At 63.9% G+C, this 17,445-nt stretch overlaps 1 protein-coding gene across 12 annotated transcripts in view; it reads left to right on the forward strand.

Annotated features, from left to right (window-relative positions):
- ZNF362 (zinc finger protein 362) overlaps nucleotides 1–16,049 on the forward strand; it is a 44,660-nt gene extending 28,611 nt beyond the window's left edge. For 11 of the 12 annotated variants that reach the window (XM_074975752.1, XM_074975758.1, XM_074975754.1 and 8 more), the window contains 7 exons: nucleotides 5,269–5,332; nucleotides 5,941–6,187; nucleotides 6,585–6,900; nucleotides 7,700–7,924; nucleotides 10,416–10,494; nucleotides 11,026–11,184; nucleotides 12,118–16,049. In XM_074975752.1, the coding sequence (XP_074831853.1) occupies nucleotides 5,269–5,332; nucleotides 5,941–6,187; nucleotides 6,585–6,900; nucleotides 7,700–7,924; nucleotides 10,416–10,494; nucleotides 11,026–11,184; nucleotides 12,118–12,234 (1,207 nt within the window). In that variant the 3' untranslated portion in view covers nucleotides 12,235–16,049. Of the gene's footprint in view, nucleotides 1–4,306; nucleotides 4,433–5,268; nucleotides 5,333–5,940; nucleotides 6,188–6,584; nucleotides 6,901–7,699; nucleotides 7,925–10,415; nucleotides 10,495–11,025; nucleotides 11,185–12,117 lie in introns of those variants that run through there. The other variant, XM_074975748.1, reaches the window with a different exon arrangement.
- Nucleotides 16,050–17,445: the final 1,396 nt, after the last annotated feature.

Below are 17,445 nucleotides of genomic sequence, written 5' to 3' on the forward strand. Positions count from 1 at the left end.
TCGGTGGGCACCCCTGGGCGACAGACCCTTCCCTGAAGAGCCGGCAGTCTAGTGTGGGCTGTGGGAGCTGGACCAGACCCTGAAAAGCTGGGCTGGGTTCACCGCAGTGACCCCCACGGTTCTCAGTGCCTGGAGGCATGCAGTCCTTGTGAGCAGGCGTGCTGCGTGGTGGGAGGAGAATGTGTGCGATCGGGTTCTGTGCTTTGCAGAGCTGTCTCGGGCAGGGTCTGCTCCACCCTGGGCACAAGCAGCGTCTCCTGCTTGTTCTGGAGAGGGCAGCGCCCGCTGAGCGCATCTGCATGCAGCAGTAAAACACTGCCTGTCGCGAGACCAGCCCCAGTCACTGCTACCAGCAGGGCTTTGCCGTACAGAATCCTTCCGCAGCTAAGCCACTTGCCCAGTAGGTCTGTCTTTTCTCTTCCACAGGGGCTCATCAGCAGGGTTTAAACCCACACCCTTGAGAGCCACCACACAGCCTGCTTCCCATTAGCTCCAGGGGTAACTGCTCGGGCAGGTGTGTTGTTCCCCTTTGTGTGGGTTACAGGACCTTCTGATGTGCCATTTTCCTTCTAACAACCTGTGGGGTGTTGTGATAGGTCGGGGTTTCTGGGCACAGCTAGAGAAATCAATCCAGGTATCTTTGCTTAAAATCTGGGCTACTGACAGCCCCAGGCTGGGATTTCCTTCTTCCTAAGGCAAATCCAACCAGCCACCACAGCACCTCTGACAGACCTTGGCCAGCCAGAAGCCACACAAGCAAACCCACAGACTTCTCAGCTGCTCTCCCAGCCCAGACCAACAACCCCTGAATTCAGGTGAGAGGCTCTTAAGCCTGTTTCACCCAACACCACAGAGATTCTTCCAGACCCCAAAGGGCCCAGCTTCAGATCCTGCTCAATATGTACTTGAGTCTTACCCAAACCAGCACGCTCTCCAGTTCTTTAGATCTAAATAGCTAAAGGTTTATTAACAAAAAAGAAAGAATGGGGATAGAGAGAAGAAATGTTAAAGCAAAACTGTACATACATCAGTCATAACAATTGGTGCAGCCAGCCGTGTTATTTGCTGATTCTTGAAAGTCTCTGAAAGTTCATTTCAGGTCACACAGATTCAGTCGTTGGAGCATTGTAGATCTGGCCCACTGGGGTCCCCACGCTGGGACGTGGGTCCTTGGAGACCAAAACACAAAAGACGGACGCTTCTAAGTCCACTGCATTGTTCTCTCTTGCCTTCAGGGATAAAGCCCTTTCTTGTTCCCGTAATCCCTTGAGGGTCCACCCCCACCTGACCCAAGTGGGCTGTCTAGTCCGTGACACAAGCTGCCATTGGCTGAGTAGCAGACTGCCTCCAGTTTCTGTCTCAGTCCAGGTCACCGGACCAGTGGGCTGCATCCCACTGACAGGTCCCAAGCCTCTGGGATTCGGCATCAGCCTTGGTTTATAGTCCATTCCTCCCAGCTGGGGCTGAGTTCACACCTATTGTGAAGCTGAGCACTCAGACATTTTCTGATACCCCACAGAGCTGAAATCGGAAACTACCTACACGCAATGCAGACACCCAAGTAGCGCACACGCATTCAGGGCATCGTCGGCTTGCTCTGGACACCTCACATGGCACCTCCCCGCCCCCTGCACAGTGTTTGGGGCCAACAGCCACACTGGGCCTTCAAACGGCTTCCAAACACAGTGTGAAAATACAGCCCCGTGACAGGAGTTCATGGCCGTGATCCCAGCCGACGGACCCCTGGGTTAGCCTGGCCATGCTGCAAAGCCCTGCCTGGCTTGCCACGGGCTCACTGGGCTGTGCTCCCATGTGTGTCACTGGGGCACCAGGGGGCCCAGCTCCATGGGCCTTGGTGCTGCAGGACCTGAGCTGCTCTGTCACTCTGTCCCGGTGAGCATGGGGACATGTCCCTGTCCTGGCCGGTGAGGTGCTTGGTGGAAGGCGTTAGTGGCTTGGCTGCACCTGCGTGACACCCACACCAAAAAGTGGGCAGGTTGGCAGTGTTAGCGGCCCCTGGGTCTCCCCCTACCCCTTAGCTGGGGCTGCTAGGCTGGGCAGAGAGTAGCGCCATGCTGAGATCAGAGGGTTTGGCAGGGGCAGGGGACAACAGCAGGTCCGCGCTCCGGAGTCAGGTCAGGGGAAGGGAGCTTGTGAGTGTCAGTGCACACACCCAACGGCCTCGGCCCTGCCGATGTAAGCGCCCCACCACCCCGACGTGTCGGGGGCGCCGGGCTCACTCTGTGGTTAATGAGGCAGTGTGTCCCTCCCACCCGCGGGGGCTACTGTGTCCATTTCACAGCTCCACCGGCACCCGCAAGTCAGCGAGAAAGTGGCTCCTGGCTTGTCAACGAAGGAGCTTCTCTGCCAGGTGGCATCACCACCACCTCGCTGCGTGGCACAGGCTCCTGTGCCGGCAGATGCACTCGGCTCGGCGCGTGTCGCCGTGGGGGGCAGGCAGTCCCCGCTGCTCCGCTGGCCCGGCTTGGAAATGGGAAATGGGGGGCTGCCGTTACCCCCACGATAACAAGATGAGATCTGGGCTCTGAGTGAGGGGGAGAAAGGGCAGCAGCAGGGGGGTCTCTGAGCAGCTGGTTTAGGGCCCCTCCTCTGGACGCCACCACAGGGCACGTGGGAGTTTCACTCACCGCACAGGCTGCTTCCGGCTGTAGCAGGTGCCAGGCTCCGGTTGCTGGCGTGATGCACGTCTCCCACGACGGCCCAGACTTGCATAGTTTACGGGGTCGGTTTTGTCCTGCCTCACTGCAGCCAGATGTCCAGATGTCCAGGGGCTGCCTGGGCTGTGGCCACCTCCGGGAGGTGGCTGCGCTTACAGCTGGGCAGGGAGAGAGCGAGCGCTCAGGGCACACCAGCGGTGGGTGCTGTGTCCCAAAGAGAACTTTGTTAATTTCGGGAGTGCCTAAGTAAATGCATATTCATTAATTATGCAAATTAGACACTCGGTTGCATTAGTCCTCCAGCTTTCTGGCCTGTCAGCCATACCAGTTGTGCACATGAAGAGCCCTGTTGCCCAGTGGCCCCTGCTTGTGTGTATTCACCTGGGTTTTTGGTCTCAGCTTGAGATACCCATGGCCAGATTTACTGAGCACCCGCATCTTCAGGTGTCGTCAGTGGGAGATACGAGTGCTGAGCGCGGTGTCAGGCATGGGAGTGCAGAACCCCAGCTGCCTAAATCCAGGGGCCTCATCTGAGTGGAGCTGGCGGGGAGGGTTTGGCACCGTGCCTGCAAGGGCGGGCGTCGCCAGCGTTCGGACCGGGCTGTCCGAAATCCTTCCCGCGCCCGGTCAGGAGGGAGCGCCGCTCACGTGGGGAGCTCTTCTGGGTCGGGGCCGCTGGCTCCCAGAGCAGCGTGTCAGGGGCCACGCGCAAGTGGGAGGCAAAATAAAACAAGTGACCCCAAGTGAGGAGAGAGCCCAGCACAGGAGAGGCTGGAGGAAAATGACATTTCCCTCGTGTGTGGAAGGGGGCTGCAGGTTCTGGGCGGGTGCTGGTGCTCAGGGGCAGGCTGGGGGCAGGTCTGGCAGAAGGAGGTGTGTGGGGGGGCGTCAGGGTGAGGAGGGTGGAGGAGCCGGGTGGGCGTGCGGGGTGGAGGCAGGAGGGGCCTTTACCTGGCGCAGCTCTGGGGCGGGGTGCCTGCAGCTCAGGGTACTGCAGGGAAGAGCTCCCTGCAGACACCACCCCCACCCATCCCACTGGCCACGGTTCCCAGCCGATGGGGGCGATGGGGGCGGTGCCTGCGGGGCTGCTCCCTCCCCCAGCCAGGCGGAGCCCCCTGGCCTGGATCTGGCCGCCAGGCTCGGGGCTCTCTGCTCCCCAGCACAGGGCTGGCTCTCGCCCTCCAGCCTCAGTGCCCCTGCGGTGGCTGGAGCGCCAGGGTTGGCTGTCCCTGCTGGGCCCAGCTAAGGCAGGCTGGGGTCGGCTCCAGCCTGGGGGCTGTACGTTCCCTGCCCCGGGGCTGCCATCTCTGTGCCTGGAATCAGCTGAGCAGGGCAGGAGAGGTGGCCGGGGTGGCCCTTCTCAGGGGTTTGCGGGTATAACCGTGGGGTGGCGGGGGAGGATTCAGGCGGACGAGGGGCAGGGCTAAGCAGAAGCGTGCGCCGCGGCCGTCCTTGTGCGGCCATGTGAGTGAGCAGCACAGCGCTGGGGCTGGGAGGGTGCCGCTGCGAGATGGGCCGCCAAGCGGCGGGGCCCAGCCTCCTAGACGGCTGGGGAGAGGGGCGCGCAGGGCCAGCCCCGCCGTGGGGTGGGAAGCACGTTCGGCGTCCCTGCTGGAAGGAGAGGGGCTGTGCATGGCCGACGCAGGAGCTCCTCGGCTGCACCAGCCCCCTGGGGCCGTGCTGGGCACCTGGTGCTGGGGGCGACCCCCAAGGCAGGAGACTCTTCAGATCTCCCCTCCCAGCCCCGCTGCTGGGTAAGCTGGGTCCTGACCGCTGCGGTGCGGGCGCCTGCTGAGCCAGGAAGGGCACGAGGGCTCTGGGCTCTGGTGACCCTGCTGGGTCCCGCTCGCCGCACAGGCAGGCTGCAGGCTGGCCGGGGAAGGATCCCCCCAGGTTACCGCCTGGGAGCTGCTGGGCTTTCCTGCCTGGGGCTCCTCCCGCCCGGCCCTGCTGTGCCTTGGGTGGGGTGCTGGCGCTGTTCCAGCCGAAAGGATCCTGAAGCAGCTGCTCCATCACTTCCCCAGCTTGAGTGCCAGGCCGGGGGCGGGCGCCTCTCTGCAGCTGGGGGTGAGGGGCTCTGGGGCTCTCGGTAGGGAAGGCGAGTGGGGGAGCTCCTGCCTCTGATGGCTGCTGCACTGAACGCTGGGGCTGCCTCGCAGGCCCTGTTCCATAGGGCCTGGCGGTGCTGCTGTCGTAGACCTACACAGCTGGGTCTTGTGCTTCCCGGGCAGGCAGGGCAGCCCTCTCCTACAGTCAGCTGGAGGGGAGCTGAGGGGCGGCCCTGGTGCTGCAGCTGTTCACCTGCCTGAGATGGGGCAGGGATGCAGGGATGCAGTGGGAGAGGCCAGGCCATGCCCAGACATGTTCCTGCCACATGAGTGGGTCCCAGGCCCGGCGGTGTCCAGGGTCCTGCACTCGGGCTCTGCATGTTCCAGCTCCAGGCTCTGCATGGGGGCGGCTGGCTCTGGCGGGGCGGCTGGGGCGTGGCCAGGCCGTGCCATGAGGCACCCCCTGCGCTGGGGCGGGGAGCACTGACCTGAGCCCAGCAGTGGGGGCCACCCTGTGATACTCTCTCTTTGCTTCCTTGCAGGATGGCGGAGCCTCGCTTTAACAACCCCTACTTCTGGCCGCCCCCTCCCACCATGCCCAGCCAGGTAAGAGCCCCCCTGCCCTTCAGCACGAGAAACCAGGAGGGGCCCAGATCCGTGGGTTCCTACGGCCCAGGTAGTAGGTGTGGGGGTGGCAGGGCCAGTGGAGACCCAGGCAGCCTGCAGGAGGAGCTGGCCCTGGGGCAGAGAGGGGAGTGCTGGGGGGGACACAGAGCGTGGGGCTGGTCCGTGTCATGCCAGGGAAGGGTCGGGGCAGCGGGGATGACCCAGCCTTGGCGTGGGGGTGGGTGCACGTCTGCTCCATCAGCAGCAGCGTCTGTGGGAGGTACCTGTGCTGGGGCAGGCGGGGGGCAGCCTTTGGTAGGCGCCCCAGTGCACAGCGGCATGCCAGTAGCTTGGTGGGCGGGTGGGGGGAGCCCGGTGCCAGGGACAGGCAGGGGCTCTGCAAGTTGCCGGTGCCCGGTTGCATGCTGGGAGGTGTGCAGCCGGCTTGGGAGGCGGGGAGCGGAGGTCTGTCCCTCTCCCCCAACAGTCGCGTAGGTGGAGCTGCAGCAGGGCCCACCCTTCCCCCCCACCCCATGTGGCCTGGCGGGAGAGGGGCCGTGCCCCAGAGCAGTGGCACAGGTGACGTGTATCGGGCTTTCCTCCTCCAGCTGGACAACCTGGTTCTGATCAATAAAATCAAGGAGCAGCTGATGGCGGAGAAGATCCGGCCCCCCCACCTGCCCCCCACCTCGGTGTCCTCCCAGCAGCCCCTGCTGGTGCCCCCCTCGCCCGCGGAGAGCAGCCAGTCCATCATGTCCCTCCCCAAGCTGCAGCAGGTGCCAGGGCTGCACCCACAGGCTGTGCCCCAGCCTGACGTGGCCCTGCATGCCCGGCCGGCCACCAGCACGGTGACAGGTGAGGCTGGCCCGGCAGCATGGGGGGCAGGGCAGGGCAGGGGCGTGGGGAGGAGAGGAGGCACTTGAGGGGGCAGGGCTTCGGAAGAGGGGCCCCTTGTGTTTAAGGCAGCCAGAGTTCCCAGCAGGGTCCCCCGGCGGCCATGTGCCCCCCCCCAGCAGGACGGCCCGTCTCCGCAGGGTAGGGGGCTGGATCCGCTCAGCGCGTGTGGCTTCTGCAGGGAGCCTCCACCTCTGTCTCCATCCCGGGGGCGATGGGCCAGCCCTCCAGGCCAGGCTGGGTGCCCTGGGGGGGTCGGCCCTGCAGGGGCAGCCACACCCATTGGGCTGGGGACCCCAAACCAGCTGAGCGCTGCCCTGCAGGGCTGCACCCTGTGACCCCCCCCTTTGCCTTTCAGGGTTGGGGCTGAGCTCCCGCGTGCCCACGGTCAGCACCTCGGAGTCCAGCACAGGCACCAGCACGCCCTCCACCCCCACCTCCACCAGCCAGAGCCGACTCATCGCCTCTTCGCCCACCCTCATCTCAGGGATCACCAGCCCCCCGCTCCTGGACTCCATCAAGACCATCCAGGGGCACAGCCTGCTGGGGGCGCCCAAGTCCGAGCGGGGGCGGAAGAAGATCAAGGCAGAGAACCCGTCGGGGCCGCCCGTCCTCGTGGTGCCCTACCCCATCCTGGCCTCGGGAGAGACCGCCAAAGAGGGCAAAACCTACAGGTTGGCACCTCCGCTGCAGCTGCCCACCCGGTGTCCCGGCCATGCTGGCTGCTCCCCTCCCCCTGCTGAAGCTGGGACCTGCCATGGAACAGCCTATGTCCATTCCGGTGCCGCCTCCGGCCTTCCTGTGGCCTCTGCTGTGGTGGGGTCCCTCTGCCAGCGTGGGGCCCCCAGCCCTGCTGCCTTCTAGTCCCAGGACAGGGATGGAGTGGAGGCCCCTGGTTGGCACAGGACAGTGGGAGTCAGGGTGGCCGGGTTCCTCTGCACCTGGTTCTGACATTGATTCCCTGGGCAAGTTGCAGCCTTGCTCTGTGCCTCAGTTCCCCCCCGTAGAGTGGGGGCCCCCAGTTGCCTGTCTTGTGGGGGACAGTTGTGTGGACCGAAAGGTCAGATGATCCCCTTGGCCGCTGACCCAGAGCCATCGAGTGGAAGCTCCGGCCATGGTCCCCTCCCCGCCCCCATCGCTGGCTGCTGCAGGCCTGGCTGCGTTAGGGATCCCCCAGAGATTGGCTGCCCTTCCCCTGGCCTGCCCCGTGCGCACCAGCCTACCGAACGGCATGTGCCCTCGCGGCTGAGCGGAGAGAGGGGAATCGGGCAGTCCTGGGTAGGCCGCCAGGCCTGGGGGTGGAACTGGGCCGAGGTGCCCAGAGCAGTGTTCCTCCAGGCCAGGCTGTGGCTGCAGCAGTCCCAGGCCCCAGCTCAGGCTCTGCAGCGCTGAGGGCCTGCCCTGGTGGTGCTGGCAGCCTGCTGGCTGGGCCCTCCCCTGATGGCCCCGGCCCCTCTTGCTGTGCCCCCGCAGGTGTAAAGTCTGCCCCCTGACCTTCTTCACCAAGTCGGAGATGCAGATCCACTCCAAGTCGCACACCGAGGCCAAACCCCACAAGTGCCCGCACTGCTCCAAATCCTTCGCCAACGCCTCCTACCTGGCCCAGCACCTGCGCATCCACCTGGGCGTCAAGCCGTACCACTGCTCCTACTGCGAGAAGTCCTTCCGCCAGCTCTCCCACCTCCAGCAGCACACCAGGTGAGGGCGAGCCGCAGGGCGCTACCCCGGCTGGCTGCACTGCCTTGGCCCACAGCTGTGGCCCAGCTGCACCAGTACCTCTGCCCTCCTGCTGCTCCTGCTGCGCCGTGCTTGGGTGGGGAAATTCCCCCCCGCTCCTGTGCTGCAGCAGGGCCAGGCACTGTGGGGTAGCTGCCTCCAGCGGCCTAGAGCGCGCTGGGCGAGCGCAGTCCTGCTGTGCCTGTCACTGAGGTGTGTCCAGCTCTGCGTCCCCCGAGAGCCACGTAGCGTTCCCCAACACCCGTGAGCGGGGGCCCTTGAGGGCACGCCAGCAGCAATAGAGAGGCTCACCCGCCGGGGCCAGGTTTTGCCTGTGCGAGCCCCGAGGCACCTTTTGTGTGGAGCTGCAGATCTTGCCCAGATTTTGCCAGCAGGGCAGAGTGTGTCTCAGCCCCTCAGAGAAGTGCAGGGCTGGAGTCCTACTCCCAGCCCCAGCCCCGGCGAGACAGAGCGTCCTGCCAAGAGGGACCAAGCTTGGCCCCCAGCCTCAAACCCACGGGCACCAGCACCTCAGAAGGCGCCCGCTGCCCCTCTGCTTGGGGAGCCTGCATGGAGCAGAGCCAGGCAGAGAGCTGCCTCCTCTGAGCCCTGGGGACAGGCCAGCCATCTTCTGCCTGCAAACCTCTGTCCCTTGGAGCTGCCACCTGGCCAGGCTTGCCCAGCGCTCCCCTGCTGTGGTGAGCCGTCGGGCTCAGCAGAGCCACCGGCCAGTCCGACAGAGCGGAGCAGCCTGCCTGGCCTGGGGTTCTGTGCCTCCCTCTGGATGGAGCAAGCCAGACTCCATAACTGCTGGGCGGGAGACAACTAACTAGCTGGGCAGCACCGGGGCTTTTGCAGGGCCTGCGTCCCTGCAGTGCGAGTCCAGCTCCGGTACGTCAGCTCCCTGCTGCCCACGCTTGTGTGCGGCCGGGATGTCTGGGGTACAGCCCTGGGCATTGGCGCTGCAGGGCTGGGCGGGGCTGTGAACCCTGCCCTGGCGGGTCGAGGGGACGCTCATCCCTCCTTCCCACAAGAGGGCACTGGGATGACACTGGCAGCGCTCGTGTGGCGTTAGCCTGCGTCCCCTCAGCAGGCCGGGCGGTCATGATGGAGTCTGACTGGACTTGAGTGACAAACAGGCGCTGGGGCTGCAACTCCAGGGAAGGCCAAAGTGGTGCTGGCCAGACAGCCGGCCAGGAGCCCCCTTCCCCTGCGCCCCACTGCCCACTGCTCCATCTCCGCCCCAGCCAGACAGCCGGCAGGGAGCCCCCTTCCCCTGCGCCCCACTGCTCCATCTCCGCCCCAGCCAGACAGCCAGCAGGGAGCCCCCTTCCCCTGCGCCCCACTGCCCACTGCTCCATCTCCGCCCCAGCCAGACAGCCGGCAGGGAGCCCCCTTCCCCTGCGCCCCACTGCCCACTGCTCCATCTCCGCCCCAGCCAGACAGCCGGCCGGGAGCCCCCTTCCCCTGCGCCCCACTGCCCAGTGCTCCATCTCCACCCCAGCTGGGAGCCCCCTTCCCCTGCGCCCCACTGCCCACTGCTCCATCTCCGCCCCAGCCAGCCAGCCGGCCAGGAGCCCCCTTCCCCTGCGCCCCACTGCCCACTGCTCCATCTCCGCCCCAGCCAGACAGCCGGCCGGGAGCCCCCTTCCCCTGCGCCCCACTGCCCAGTGCTCCATCTCCACCCCAGCTGGGAGCCCCCTTCCCCTGCGCCCCACTGCCCACTGCTCCATCTCCGCCCCAGCCAGACAGCCGGCCAGGAGCCCCCTTCCCCTGCGCCCCACTGCCCAGTGCTCCATCTCCACCCCAGCTGGGAGCCCCCTTCCCCTGTGCCCCACTGCCCGGTGCTCCATCTCCACCCCGGCTAGACAGTCGGCCGGGAGCCCCCTTCCCCTGCGCCCCACTGCCCAGTGCTCCATCTCCGCCCCAGCCAGACAGCCGGCAGGGAGCCCCCTTCCCCTGCGCCCCACTGCCCGGTGCTCCATCTCCACCCCGGCCAGACAGTCGGCCGGGAGCCCCCTTCCCCTGCGCCCCACTGCCCAGTGCTCCATCTCCACCCCAGCTGGGAGCCCCCTTCCCCTGTGCCCCACTGCCCGGTGCTCCATCTCCACCCCGGCCAGACAGTCGGCCGGGAGGCCCCTTTCCCCTGTACCCCACCGCCGGGTGCTCCATCTCCACCCCGGCCAGACAGCTGGCCGGGAGGCCCCTTTCCCCTGAGCCCCACCGCCGGGTGCTCCATCTCCACCCCTTTGCTGCAGGGGCTGGCTCCTGCTTTTGCCTACGTGATCCCCAAGGCTGGAATCCAGGGTGCCATGGGACGCAGCCCTTTGGGTGGCCGAGCCCCAGCGCACCCTGTGCTTGCTGAGGGGTGGGAGGGGGCTGCCTGCGGGAGCTCTGCCCCAGTGGCGTGGGGGTGGGGTCCGATCCCATGCGCGGCTGCGCCTGGCTTGACCGGCCCGTTGCTGTGTTGCAGAATTCACACTGGCGACAGACCCTACAAGTGCCCACACCCGGGCTGTGAAAAGGCTTTCACGCAGCTCTCCAATCTCCAGGTCAGCACCCAGCGCGCTGCAGCCCGGGGGGCCCAAGCCCGGGGGCAGGGGAGCAGAGAGTGGTGCATGGAGGGGGCAGAACATCAGAGGCTGCTGGGGGAGGGGAAGGGGCGTAACCCCTGGCCTGGGTCACGGAGGGGAGCCGGTGAAGGGTGCAGGGGACTCCAGGGAGCAGTGGCCGTGTCTGTGGGGCTGGGGCGACAGGAGGTGGCGCTGAGCCCCTGCCCTGCTGGGGATGTGGGGGTTGGCAGTCCCTGGCCCCGGCCCAGCTGCTGCTTGTGAGGGTCCTGTGGGGCGCTGCGGGGTGGAGCACCGAGCCTGGGGGCAGGAGGCGAGCAAGTGAGGGCCCACGCCCCATTTTTCCTTTCGGGGTGGGGTGGGGGGGGTCTTCTCACTTGCAGGTGGCACCTGACCCAAAAACTGTCCCTGCCCCCGCTGCATGTGGCGCCCCCGCCTCTGGGCTCTGCATGGCGGGGCTGGGGCTGGGGGCTGCCAAGGACGGTGCCACGTAACACCCCTCTACCCCCGCAGTCACACCAGCGGCAGCACAACAAGGACAAGCCCTACAAGTGTCCGAACTGCTACCGGGCCTACTCGGACTCGGCCTCGCTGCAGATCCACCTCTCGGCACACGCCATCAAACACGCCAAGGCCTACTGCTGCAGCATGTGCGGCAGGGCCTACACCTCGGTGAGCGCGGGGCAGGGCTGGCCTGGCCTGCCAGAGGGTGCCTGGGGGGCGGTCAGCCCGGCCCTGGCTCTGGGAACCCCTCAGCCGCTGCCCCAACCGTCCTAGGATGGCCGAAGGCAGCCCGGCAATTAGAGTCAGTCTCCCCACCTCATCGCAGGAGCCAGAGCGACCCAGCAGCCTGGCTCCACCCCACCTCCCAGCCCGCGGCCCCAGGCCAGGTCACTTCCCGCCAGGCTGCTGGGTGGCTCTGGCTCCTGCCCCGCGATGAGCGGGTTGCGGGGACAGAGACCTACTGCTGCCCTGGGCCAGACATCCCGTCATACTCCCACTTGCCTTGCTCGGGAGAGGGGCCAGGGCAGGGCAGGGCTATGGGGAAGAGGTGGGGCCTGCGGCGGTAGAGTTGCCCTGGGTCCCGCATGCCAGGCTCCTTGGGGCCCCACACCTCCTCGGGACGGCCCTGGAAGGGAGCAGTGGGGCTGGAGGGAGCAGAGCCGTCTGGAGCCCCTGTGCACATGGGAGGGTCAGTTCCGGAGATGTCTCCCGCCCCCCGTCTGCATCCACCCAGCCACGCAGGACGAGAAAGGGGGTCTCGGTGCGGGGGGGTCCTGTGCGCGACAGTCATCCCAGCACTGGCGGAGGTGCCGTGGGGATCAGGCTCCAGCCAATCGCCAAGCGCCCGGGAAGAGAAAGTGGCATTCTATTGGTTGGAGCCTGGACTCCTTCCCACCAGAGGGAGGCGGCTCCCCGGGGTGGGCCTGTCAGCTGGTCACATCTGCATCCTCCTGGGCCGCTACCCGGCGTGTGGCTGAGGATGGGTTCGGGGTGGGGGCTCCCTTCCGGGCACCAGGGATGGGGCCGCTCCCCGCCACCGAAGGCAGGCTGTGGGCCCCCTGCTGGGGCGCTCACCCCTCTGCCTGGCGCTCTCTCCTGCAGGAGACGTATTTGATGAAGCACATGTCGAAACACACCGTGGTGGAACACCTCGTGAGCCAGCACTCGCCTCAAAGGACCGAGTCACCCGGCATCCCGGTGCGGATCTCGCTCATCTGAACTGGGGCTCCCTCGCCCCCACCCTGTGCAGCTCCCGCCTACATCACCAGGGCTCGGCAGGCGGCTTGGAGGCGATCTCCCGGACCATCCCCCCGGCCCGCCCACCACAGGGTGCGGCCGAGAAGACACTCACCTGCTTGGGAAGCCCCTGGCCCTGGCCCTGCGCCCGGCTGGGAGAGTCAGCCGCGCCCGCAGGTCTGGTGACATCCAAAGACGATTTTAGAGCACTTTGAACCTCCGTGTTTGGTTTCTTCGTTTTCTTTCGTTCGTTCGTTTCTGCCCTGCCCCCATCTGGGCTCCTCTCTGCTCCCTCCCGGGCACGCGTGGAGATCGCTCGATATACTGGCCAAGAAGTTGGTGCTGCTAAAACTGAACCCCCAAACTGGACCGAAAAGTCTGGCATTCCAGCCCCTCGCGCCTCATGACGAGACTCTGGGACGTGCCCAGCCTGGGCCTTGGGATCGGCTGCCCCTCCTGGAAGCACCGTTGGGGGCCACTGGAGGCTGTTGCAAGGGGGATGGGTTAACCTGCTCCTGGCATGGGAGATCTGCCAGGGAGGGGACAGCTCTTGCGCCGTGGCCACAGGAGGGAGGCCTTGTTCCACCCACAGCCCTGGGTCACGCTGGGCTGATCCCCTGCCACGTCGACCTCGTCAGGAAGTTTTGGTCATTCCCTTTGGTTTGTTCACGTGGTTCTGGTCTGAGCTGCACAGGGGTCACTGGCCTCGGGCTGCGGCCACGGCCCAGTCCATGCGCACCACGCCCACGACCTTCCCCGGCGGCTGGAGTCCTCCTGTGGCTTACACAGCCCGGCTGCAACAGGGACGCTGGCTGGGGGCTGGCCGGGCCTGTGCTGAATGCAGAGCTCAGGCCTCGCAGACCACAGGTCCCAGCATTCGGTTTGAGCTAAGCAGAACCCGCCTGCCCGGAAGGGAGCTGCAGTCTACAGGGTCGGGGCAGCGAGCTGGACAGATGCCAGTACGGGCCCGGCTGTGGGACTCCCCTTTCCAGCCCCACCTCTGCTGGGCCGGTACAGGGGAGAGGAGGGGCACTCTGGCCGTGGTGCTGGGGCGGGGTGCCCAGGGCCTGCAGCTGGAGTTGGGAGCCTCAGCTGTCCCCGCTCTGCCCCCGTCAGCCCCGCGTCTGCCTGGTGCTGAGCTGTGAAGGGGGGTGCTGAGGGAACGGGCGAGGCGAGCTGGCTGCAGGTTACACCCTTCGCTGTGGATTATTTGTCAGTCTCTCTTCTGCACAATGGGCGTCGTGCTGCTGCTCTGGGCACCACAGCCACCCAGGCTACCGGGGCTTCCGGGGGGCGGCAGCCTGGGCCTAGGGGCCTGGGGTCTCCTCTCTCTGCCTTACCTGCTGGATCCTATTTGCTTATCAAGAAGCTGTGGGCTGGCGGTGGGAAGCGTGTACCTCTGCTCGCGGGCAGGCTCCCTGCTGGCCTCCACCTCCCAGGAATGGCTCTACCCCGTCCCATGCCACGCAGCGGGACCCTGAGGTGCTCTGCCCGCCCCAGGGAAGGGTTTCTGCTCCTCTGCCCGAGGTGCCTCTGGGAAGTGCTTCCTGCACCCTCACAGATTCACGTAGAAACCCTGTCTGATGCAGCCCCGGCCTCTCCCAGGTCCCTGGAGCCTGAGGGAGGCTAATGCTGCTCTGGCCAGCACTCCCTGAGGCTTGGGAGCACTCAGCTCTTTGGCACCTGCCAGCTGGTGTCAGAATTTCCTTGCCTGCTGCTGCGCCGGTGAAGGATGGTAATGAACTCGCCTGCGGAGCAACTGTTGGCTGGCACAGTAACACGCAGGACAGGGCTGTCTAGGGCATTGGCTGCTGTGCCAGCCTGCAGACAGGCCGGCCCTGGAACATCAGCTGGCTGGTATGGATCCCGTTAGCCCTGGGCATGCTAGGCCAGTGACTGGCTCCATAACCCTACCCAGGCACATTGCACCTGTCGCTTGGGCTGAGCTTGGCTGACCCTGCGTGGGCTCGGCTGTGAGTTGGGTTTGGGGTGCAGCGTGGGCCGGCTAGGCTCGTGGTTGAGGGTTGCTTGCAAGCCAGGCTTTGCCGAGCACAGTTGCACGACTTGCGGGAGACCAGCAGGCGGGTGCATGGGATGTGTGCATTGCCGTGGGCCTGGCACCAGAGCCATGACATTGCTGCCACTGGGATCTGTTGGGGGTCTGATTCTGCTGCCAGGAGAAGCTCTCCCAAGGTTAGTGGAGCAGGATTAACCCCTTGGGTCCTGGGATGGAGGTAACAAAGCAGCTCCCTCCCCTAGCGTACCAGAGGGGACCAGGAAAGCAGGCGTGCCCAGCAGTGCCCGAGGGATCGGCTCGCTGTGTCCTGGGACTGGGTGGCTGGTGAGACACAGAGCTGTCTGTGTCCTTGCCCTGCCCTTGCCCCTTTGCGGAGCTGCACCTCCTGGAAATCAGCCCCACGGCAGGGCCCTTGGGGAGACACAAGAAGCCCCCCCTTTCCTGGGGTCACCCCATTGGGCACAGTAGAGGTACCTGGCCTGATTCCCTCCAGGCCATGAGGCACCAGTTGGTGAGAGCTGCAGAGCCAGCTCAGGCCGGATGGACCCAAGGGGCTTCCCCAGCCAAGGGGGCTGTGGAGCTGCTCCCTCCGCCCTGCAGAACGCAAACCCCGGTCCCAGGGGAGCAAATGCTGCGAAAGGAATTGTTCAGAATGTGTTGATGCCTCCAGTGCAGCAGGTCTGGGGGGCCTGGCCAGCCGGAGCCAACAGCAGCAGCCGGCGCCGAGGGAGCAGGCACACTAAGGCAGCGTTCCTCGGGGTTGCTCAGAGCTGCTCCAGCAGGGCCCTGGCAGGAGCAGGGGCTGATGGGGAGCTCACCGCGCTGGCTGGCCGGCCAGCCACTCGCACTAATGCAGCTTCTCCCAGGGGAGGTGCTGGGCATCGCCAGTGACAGCATCTTCCCCAGCAGGAGGGGTTAGAGCTGCCCGTCCCGAGCCGCAGGTTTCTCAGAGCAGAGCAATCCTTCCTCCCCTGCCGCAGCTCAGAGAGCCCAGCCTGCGGGGGAGCCCAAGGCAGGGTGGTATGTAAAAGGCTGCGGGCAGATGGGCCCGCCATCCTCCTGGCCAGCCCCGCTTTGGAAAGCCGTGCCCAGGCTGGTGGGCGGATGTACAGCTACATGGGGGTTTTATATATACACATATATAAAAGCACCTGTGTATAGGAAGCAGGACGAACGCCCCCGGCCCTCCAAGAAAGGCTAGACAAAAGCTCATCTATATTATGTACTCTTTGATTCCGTTTTGGATACTAACTGTGTTATTTTTATACACTTTTTAAGCCTTAACTATTATCATTGTTTTACCAGGTTGTTTGTTTAATGCCTATTCTGTTTATTAATTTGATTCTCTTTTTAACCTGCCCCCGTCCTGACCTTTGGTTCTGAATCGATGTTGTATGATATTCAATATTGTAACCTTTTTGTCAGCATGTTAATACTGTGTAAATATGCCTCTTATACATACTGTTAACACATCTTTTTTTTCATTTTTTTCTATATGAAAATCCAGGCCACGTGTCTCTAGATCTAGTTACTACCTTATTAAAAAAGAAAAAGGAAAAAACAAAAAAAAAAAAAGGAAGAAAGGAAGAGAAAGAAAGAAAGGTCTCTCCCCCTTCTCTCTGTCTTGCATTGTGGTTAACAGAAAGACATGAGGAGGCTGCGGCTTCCCCATGGACAGTTTGCATTATGTTTAAAAAAAAAAAGGTTTTAAAAAAATTCAAAACAGTTTTGCTCTTTGTATTTCTGTTGTGAAAAGGAAATAAACTGTACATGCAAACTGCTCAAGGCCTGGCAGCTTTGAGGCTGGTTTGTTCTGACATGCCCAGAGTGGTGACTGGATGGAAAAATGAGCTGGAGCTGTAGTTTGGGAATGGAACTGAAGAGCATGAGTTTTGTCCTCTGCCAGTGATGTGCTACCTGACCCTGGCAGAGTCACTTTGCCTCCAAATCAGTTAGTTTCCCCAGGTGTGAAATAGGGGTGATGAACGTGAGCCATTGCTGAACAGTGCTTTGAGATGCACAGATGAGACTGGAAGGGGGAAGAGTGATTTGATTGTCTGTTGGGCACCGTACAGGCTGGGCATGTGATTGACTCTGGGGTGAGCAGAGAAAGCTGATTGGCTCAGATGTTATACCCATTGCTCAGCTGTGAATAATAATGTGTGAGGTGGAGGGAATCAGCCCACAGCCATCCCTGCTCCCATGCTGGCCTGGCCTTGCCTGTGTTACTAACACTTGCAGTCTGTCAGCAGCTCCCCAGCAGAGGGACCCCGCTCAGCAAGACGGGGAGGCGTGCGCGCCGCAGACGGAAGTGGCCCTGGAGCAGCATGTAGGGCTTCGTAGCTCTGCGGAGGTTCCGGCAGTGAGTGTGTAGAACTGCTGGGCTGGCAGGAACCACGCGAAGTCACCTCGTCCAGCCCCTTCACTGAGGCAGTTCACCCCATCACCTCGCCCCACTTCAGACCGACTGTGCGGGGTCACTCAGCCAATGACGGGAAGTTTGGGGCCCTCCCTGCGGGACAGGGCAGTAGCTGCTGAAGGTGGGGGCCCAAGAGCGACTTTAAAATACCCTGTCACTTAAGGCTTCTACTTCAAACATCCCCAAGGGCAAAAGCTGGGCTGGCCTCACACGAGCATCAGTACCACCACCCACGTGCAAAAACCACTCGGAGAACCCAGCGAGCGCACGTCCGCAGGGTCCTCAAGCACTTTATCTCCCTGGAGAGAGCGTAGAAACCGCATTTCTCCTACTCAGCCCACTCACAGCTTTAGGGCACAGGCATCAGCCGGTGCTGTCCATTAACAGCCCAAAGCGCACACGGGGCGACACAGAACCCGGGGGGGCAATAGATGTTACAGTGCAACTGACACTAGCTGAAACCACAGAGCTGTGCTCCCCTAGGTGTGGATTTGGAACAGACAGTGGGCACTGCTGAAAGGGAGCTGGTGCTGGGTCTGGTTATGGCGCACAACCTCTGTGTGTGTGTGTGTGTGAGCACTGCAATGCTGGCGCAAGGGAAGCAGCTGCGGGGTTAGGTTGCGTTTGCAGAGGCACAGTGACCATCCTGCTCAACTCAGCATTGAGTAGGCCTCGGCATCCAATTTTGACCACCACCATCTAGCAAGCGTGTAGAGCACCTGGAAGGGATCCTGAAGCGCGTGGCAAAGATAAGCCA

The sequence above is a fragment of the Carettochelys insculpta genome, chromosome 23, assembly GCF_033958435.1.
Source record: "Carettochelys insculpta isolate YL-2023 chromosome 23, ASM3395843v1, whole genome shotgun sequence".
Classification (NCBI taxonomy): domain Eukaryota; kingdom Metazoa; phylum Chordata; order Testudines; family Carettochelyidae; genus Carettochelys; species Carettochelys insculpta.